This window comes from Octodon degus, unplaced genomic scaffold (assembly GCF_000260255.1).
Source record: "Octodon degus isolate 3935 unplaced genomic scaffold, OctDeg1.0 scaffold00137, whole genome shotgun sequence".
Taxonomy (NCBI): domain Eukaryota; kingdom Metazoa; phylum Chordata; class Mammalia; order Rodentia; family Octodontidae; genus Octodon; species Octodon degus.
Genome location: NW_004524713.1, coordinates 7,181,581 through 7,189,563, shown reverse-complemented (window position 1 = coordinate 7,189,563; position 7,983 = coordinate 7,181,581). Strand labels below are relative to the sequence as shown.

The following is a 7,983-nucleotide window of genomic DNA, read 5'->3' as shown; positions in this document are numbered from 1 at the left end:
AGCAGGAAACTCTCCTCACACTCACCGGACCTGGGCTAGGACTGGGTCTCGTGCCCATTAATTGTAAAATGGGTAAAATATATTGTGGTGTATCCACTCAGTGGAATATGATAATGAATAAAAACCCACAAACAACTGTTACATGTTCAAAATGGACAAATCTCAAATATCTAATTCCTGAAAGAAGTCAGATAGAAAAGAATCCAGAGTTCATAACCCATGGTGTTAAAGTCAACACAGCAGGTTATCTTTTGGAAGGTGGGAACTGTAAGGAGCATGAAGCAAGCTTCTACAGAACAAGTGACATTCTATTTCTTAATCTGCATGATGGTTACATAGTTGTGCTCACTTAATGAAAATTCACTGACTCATACACTTAGGATTTAGGTATGTACTTGTCTGTACCTATAACTCAAAAAACTTTAAGAACGGTAACAAAAATAGTATGATATTCCAGAAATAAACCTGATGAAAGACCTGTAGAAATATTTCTGGAGAAAACTTGACAACACAAGAATAAATCTCACATAGAAGAGCAAAATGAAAAGGAACTATATGTATAATGGGGAAGGGGACTTGTACCAGTAGATTCAAAAGCTTATGACAGCGATACACGCAGTAAGAAATTCAATGCAAGGAGATGAGCAGTTCGATGAAAACAAGAGCTCAGAAACAAAGCACATGAAGAACCTGACATACAGCAGAAAGGTCATTACACAGCTGAAATAAATAGTATGTCCAAACTTTGGGGTCCTGCCTGGGCATACTGAGTCAAGAAAAATTGTCTTGGTCACACATAAAATGAATAATACAGTTCATACACTAAGTAATAAAACATCATTTTTAAAATATTTGTTATTGGGTGCCAGGGAGCTAGCTCAGCAGAATAAGCACTTGCCTGGCAAGCGCAAGGGCCTGAGTTCAATCCCTGATTCCGCAAAAAAAATAAACACATAAATAAATAAATAAATAAATAAATACTTGTTATTATAAGATTGAAAACAGACAAACAAGAGATCAACCATGTTTGGACCACAGGTTTGACACCACAAGGACAACAAATGACAGTGACACAACTTAGGAATTTTATGGAAAAATAAATCTAAAATTTGGGCCAGCAATATAGCTCAGTGGCATCCGTACCTTCCTGGCAAGTACAAGGTCCCAAGTTCAATCCCCAATACCGCACACACACACACAAAAAACCCTAAAATTAGATTTCTTAATTGACACCATATTCAGAAATAAATTCTCTCTCTCTCTCTCTCTCTCTCTCTCTCTCTCTCTCTTTCTCTCTCTCTCTCTCTCTCTCTCCCTTTTTTTTTAAGAAATAAATTCTCTTGGGACAAAAAGGATTCCTTTTTGTTTGGTTTTGTTTTTTTGAGACTGGGTCTCACAGTGTAGTGCAGGCTGGAGTTTAATTCATTATGTAGCCCAGGCTGGCCTCAAATTTGCAGTGATCCTCCTGCCTTTGCCTCTTGAGTGCCAGGATTATAAGTGTGAACCACCATATCTGACTTGGGACAAAAATTTTTCTTTTCTTTTCTTTTTTTGTGTGTATATGTGTGCCAGGGATCAAACTCAGGACTTATACTTGACAGGCAAGCACAATGAGCTATCTTCCTGGCCAAGAAGAATTTCTTGCAGAAGACAAAAAACACAAATGATAAAGGAAAGGAATGACTACATTAAAACTTATTTTTAACAAAGTAAAAAGCAAAACAAGGTATATGCAACACAATCAAAGGACTAGTATTACTAATATAAAGACTCCAATAAAAATTTTTTCAAACGTTAAATAACATGGAAGGTGAGGCAGAAAGATCACTGCATGTTCGAGGCCAGCTTGGGCCACATTGTTAGTCCAAGGTCAGCCTGGACTATGCTGCAAGACCTTGTCTCAGAAAAATAAAAGTCAAGGGGCCAGGGAGATAGCTCAGTGCCTGAGTTCAAGCCCTGGTTCTGCAAAAAAAAAAAAAGAAAAAAGAAAAGAAAAGTCAAACTACTAACTTTTTAAGGAAGCAATCGAGGATGACAATACTGAATAACCCACAGAATATGAAAAAATGCTGCTTACTATCCAGTTAGGGTCTAGTGTTCAGAAAACTGCAATATTTGAGACAACAGCAGGCCCAAGTTTCTAGTTCTTCCATTAACATAACTATGGGCAAACTTTTTTACTAATGAAATGTACCTAAGTTTCCTCATTTTTACTAATGAAATGTACCTAAGTTTCCTCATTTTAAAGTGCAAAATCAGGATTCAGTAGATTAACTATAAAGATTTTTTTTCACTGGAAAATTAAATTTCTTCAATGCATAAGGATACAGATCAAATTAATAAATGTTGGGAACTTTAAAACATAATACAACATACATATTAAATATTATTACTATTATCACTCAACAGAATATAAGTCTTCTAAAGCATTAATGCTCTCAGTAACTTGTAAATTTTCCTAATAACAAAAAGGAACATGAAACTAGAAAAGGAAAGTTAGTGGGAAAATATGAACAGCATATTTCTAGCAGTATCCTTTAGAATGGATTATATGACCCACCACTAACAATAAGTGGGCTGTGTAATAATTTTCTGTCACTCCTTGATTCATTTAACAAAACTGTTGAATGCACACTATATGTCAGGCTCTGTCAGGTACACTATAACAAAGGAACAGATGCTTTCTTCATTAGGTCCTACATGGAAGCCAGGTAACAATAATCTTATGATTAATTAATTAATTACTGCTGTTCTAAGTACATCAAAGATAAAAAAACAGTGTGCATGAGTGCCTGCAACAAGGGACATGACCTAGTCTAAGAGGTCAGGGAAGGCTTCCCTGAGGAAGTAGCATTTAAGCTGAGACCTGCAGTACGTCAAAATCTCATTCTTGGATGACACAAGCCATTAAGATCATCCATCTAAATCCTTGGCTCTAATACCTCTTTACCTTCTGGTTTTAATTATACATTCAACAAGCATCTTCCTATAAGGAAAGAATATGTTGATCCTTGCCACAAGCATTCTGGTTTGCTTGGTACTTGTGCTTGTAATTTTAAAACTAAAAGAAATAAACTAGGCATTTTCTAAGCCATCAAGAAAATACATAAGCTATAATGGTAATAAGAAAACAGGCCTTGGGTTCTAATGTAGTATTACTGTGACTTTTTAAGCTAATCAACTAAACTGAGCAAGGCACTATTTCATTATGTGGACAAAAGGAGAATTCACTACATCTCTCCTTTCTGTTTGCTTTTTTGAGGCGGGGTATCACTATGCCGCTCAGACTGGCCTCAAACTCACTGTGATCCTCCTCCAGGTTTAGCCTCCCAAGTGCTAGGATTACAGGTGTGCACCACCACACCCAGCAGAAATTTAGCACATCTCTGAGAACAACACTTATGATAAATCAAGGTCTAACTATAAGGGGTAAAGAAGGGGAGAAGGTCATTAAGTCTATACCTTTGGCTTTCTTGGTTGCAAAAGAGCGAATTGGTAGGACCTGATAAGCCATGTGCTGGCTACGGTCAGGCTGTCTTCCACTCACTGTCTTCAGTGCAATTTCTGAAACAGGTCTGACCAAGACTCCAAGGTAATTACAAGCAGGGTAGATCAAACGGAAGCATTTTAATCCCAAGGCCATGACTAAAAACAATCCTTGTGAATACCTGTGAAAAGAGTAAGACAAATAGGAGATGCCAAGTAAGACACCACTGCAACTTCAGAAAATCATGTGTATCGATTAACAAGCAACTCCTATAAACAGAGTTAAGTACTAGGCAATTTAAATACATTATCTCTAATTCTTCTTCTGTCATAGAAGGAAATATTAGCCTTATTTCATGGGACTAAAAAACTCTGAACCCCAAGTTTTTGCCCCTACACCAAATTAAGCAAATGAGCACCATCTAAATCTTCAATGATGCTCATTTAACTCCTATATAAGGAAAAGCAGTTTTAAAAGGGAAAGCAGGGCTGGGGAGATAGCTCAGTGGAGTAAGTGCTTGCCTGGTAAGCACAAGATCCTGAGTTTGATCCCTGTACCATAATAAATAAATAATAAAATAAAAGAGAAAGCACAGCACAAGAGGACTTTAAACAAGAAAACCATTTCAACAGGCAGAAAATGATTGGAAAATTTACACAACGGCATTTAATTAAATTTTTCTTTGGTTCCTTATGGAACCAAAAGAATACACTAATATTACCAATTAGAATACACTTTGTGAGACTGAAGCATAATTGCGTTTTGAGGTCCTCCATGGTATTGAACTAAAGCTCTGGAAAATGCCACCCTCCACTGGCTTAATATAAGTTACATGTCATATTTCCGAGATCTTTGACCATGGAAAGATGCTACAGCCTACAACTACCTTGGATAGAACACAGTCCTAGCTGACAAATGTTAACACTAATAACTTCTGACAGGAATCTGGCTATCATTCTGCTGAAAATTAAGAACCATCATCATCAAATATCTGGAAGTTGCTATCTTTGAAAGTCAGTGCCACACCTCATAAAAAAATAATCCCCTCCTAAAATTTTGAAGCAGTATGATAAAGTGAATAAAAGTGCAAATCGTGCAGCAAAGGAATGGCAGGATCCAATCCCAGCTCCACCACTGACTAAATGCTCTTGAGTATCTCTGGATTTTGACATCCTCTATTGTAAAATGAGAATAATTATACTGATTAAGAGTTGGGGGAAGAAAAAGAGTTGGGAATAATGACATCAGGCAGGTAACATTTGACACAGTGCCTATACACATCAGGAAGCTAAAATCTACTGGCAGCTATTACCCTTCCTTTCAAACATTCATGCCAAACATAATAAATTGCATAAATGTCATTATTAGTGTATAAATGGCCTAGAGTCAGATTAAAGGCAAATCATCACCTTGGGGAATTCATTCTTCCTTTCTGGGCATTACTTTCTAGCTCAAGAAAAAAGTAACTCTGACCCTAAAATACTGAATCCATATAAAACATCTAGCCAAGAGCCTGGACTATGGTAATGACTTAATAAATGTGGTAGCCACTTTATTTTTTTTAAAGGAAAGCAAACTAGGGCTGGTGAGATAGCTCAGTGGACTAAAGTGCCTGCTTAGGCAAGCATAGGGACCATAGTTCAATCCCTGGGCAGCACATGCTGTGCCAGCCCCGCCACTAGGGTGGTCTGGGCTGGCCACAGAGTCCAGCTGTAGATGCGTATGCCTATAATCCCAGCACTGGGAAGGCTAAAAACAGGAGGAGGATCACTATGAGTCTGAGCTGCATAGTGAGACCCTGTAACAACCAAATACATTTTTTAAAAAAGGAAAGCAAACTAGTAGACATAAATAATTTCTATCAACAGAATTCCTAATAGCAAGTGATGTTAAGACAGTTCATAAATACTGTAAACATAGATTTGGAGGAATACTGTTTCTCTTCAATTATTATCAATAACTACTGAGATGAGGCTGGGCTACTTGCTTAAAACATATTATTTCATTTAATCCTATCAATAATGCCATAAAGAAAATACAATAACGCCCCACCTTAAAGAAAATAAATAACCCCCACTTTATAGATGTTGAAACTAAGGCTCAAAAAGATTATTACTATCCAAGGATTTAGAGTTAATGACCCAACCAGCCCTACTTAAGCAAAAGCTTGGCTGAAAGTGAGGGGTTTGTGTTGTTGTTTTTGTTTGTTTTTTTTTTTTCTTTTTTAACCAGGGATCGAACTCAGGACCTTGCACTTGCCAGGCAAGCACTTATTCCACTGAGCTATCTCGCCAGCCCAAAGTGAGGTTTCTGTATCTAGGTTTTTGCTTAATATAGCCAACGTCTAATTCACACTTATATCCAAATATGGCTGTATAATAATCTGTAGTGAGTTTTTTTCTCATCTACAGTGTCACAATCTGGCTGCTCCATTTATGGCAGGTTTCCTGGTGCTCCTGTTGGTTATAATACCCACCTACACAGCAACAGGAAATCAAAATGGGTTAGAAATAAACAATCTTTGGCAGAAAATACAACACCCAAGAACAGACCCAGTACACGTGAACCGGAAGACAATTCTATAAATAAACCACATTACTGAAATGCTTAAGGCATGGATTTTAATTGCACAAAAATTAGGAAATTTTAAAGTGGAAGTTTAGTAAAGGCAAGTTAGTCCCTTGGACTTTTTACCCCAAGGACTTAACACTTTAACATTCAGCTCAGCACAAATGAAGAATTAAAGCTTGGAAAAGAAACTTGCTATGAGAGCCCATTTATTATCCAGCAAAAGTAACCTACACATGGAAGCAATGTGGCATAAGTGTATGAACATTAGATTAGATCGAAGTCTAAACCTGGAAGCTGTTCCCCTGCTTACTAGATGCTTACTAGATACATGAGTTTGAGCACATATCACTTAGACTGTCTGAGCTAGCTTCCACCACTCAGATAAGATAGCCTGGGTCTGTGCTTTTATCCAATATATTATGTATATAAAACAGTATATCTCATATGCAGTAAGTAATGTCGTATTATCCCAACTGTTAAAATATTTTTAAACTATCTAAAACACACATTCTTCTACCAAAGCCGAGGTCTCAAAACTTGAATTTTCCTGTTCTTCACAGAAGGTGCATTTTAATGTTGGAAAGAAACAGATAAGGAACCTAAGTCCTGGCTTGACCCACTGTCCCAGCATCCACTCCCAATGCAGTATTAACTTCCAATATGTACATTTTTATAAGTGAGTACGCATATAGAGGATCTTGGATATAAAATACTTTCACATGTGTTACTGTAATTGATTACCATCTTTATTTCACTAAATAAAGCTGATCCTTTATTTCTGCAAGGATTCCTCCTGCTCCAAGGTCTTCAAACACACAGCTGAATCTTCTTGGAATGCTCTTTCCTTGCCTCTTTACTTCCTATTCTTGCCACCATTTCTTCAGAGCATGCCTTCCTGTCCACAGCCTCCAACCAAATGAGGTCATGTGTCCCGTAACCCATCATAGCACTGTGGACTTCATCACAGCACTTCATTTTTAGCAACACAACATATGTGTATTTAATAATTCTAAATCTTGCAAGACTGAAGTACTACAAACCCTATAGTAACCCTCCCTGCTGTATCATCCATGCCACCCAAATTGCAAAAGCATTTGTGGCAGCTCCAACTTGCCCCTGGCTTACAACTTACACCATCGTTTTTTTCTGTCTAGGTTTTGTTTTCTCAACTATAACGGGGTCAGACGGGTTTTCATGCATGTCAACTACAAAGCTCTGCAAGATTCTGGGAAATAATATGGTTGCAGGAAAGAGCCCTAAACCTAGGAAGACCTCGAGAAGAGCTCTGTTCCTAGCAACTTCCTTAGACTAGTCAAACTCTCTAAACCTCAGTCTCACCTGTAAAATTTGTCTGGCTTATGTAAACAGAAACATATCAGTGAAATGGCAACTGTTTTCCAACTGGACAACACAAAATAGCGGTTAAAGTTCAGGCTTCAAAGTCTGATCTAGGTTTGCATTTAAGCTCCATCACTTATTTAATGGCTGCGTGGCCCCGGTAAAATTATCTCTGCGCTTCCGTTTCTTCATTATGGGGAATAATAATACCTACTCCCTTAGGACTGCTCTGAAAATGAAATGTTCCTGTCAGATGGTGTGTTACTAAATATTAGCTACTATTTAGAAAGTCCCTGGGCATTCCCTAAATTCCTAGCTAGTGAGACAAGCTCCGCCCCCGCCCTGTGAGACTTGTTCAAGGCCACAAGCCCAGCCTTAAGGTCAGACTGGACTTTAAAGGGACGATTCCAGGGAGGGTGTCCGACCCCTGAGGCCCCCCAGAAATTCTTGAATGAGAGTCTCCCCGCACGAACCTCCGGACACCTCGAGGCCACTCACCAGCTATCGCCCAGGTTACTAAGGGGAAGCCTCGTGCGACGACGGGGACGACGTCGGCGCGGGCGTCATGACGTCACGGGGCGGGGCGG

At 38.4% G+C, this 7,983-nt stretch overlaps 1 protein-coding gene across 4 annotated transcripts in view; it reads right to left on the bottom strand.

Moving 5' to 3' along the window:
• Mrrf (mitochondrial ribosome recycling factor) overlaps window positions 1-7,981 on the bottom strand; it is a 65,222-nt gene extending 57,241 nt beyond the window's left edge. For all 4 annotated transcript variants that reach the window (XM_004641495.2, XM_023701559.1, XM_004641497.2 and 1 more), the window contains exons 1-2: window positions 7,895-7,981; window positions 3,463-3,668 (exon numbers count right to left, since the gene is read on the bottom strand). In XM_004641495.2, coding sequence (XP_004641552.1) covers window positions 3,463-3,643 — 181 coding nt within the window. In that variant the 5' untranslated portion in view covers window positions 3,644-3,668; window positions 7,895-7,981. The remainder of the gene's footprint in view (window positions 1-3,462; window positions 3,669-7,894) is intronic.
• Between the last annotated feature and the right edge of the window lie 2 nt (window positions 7,982-7,983).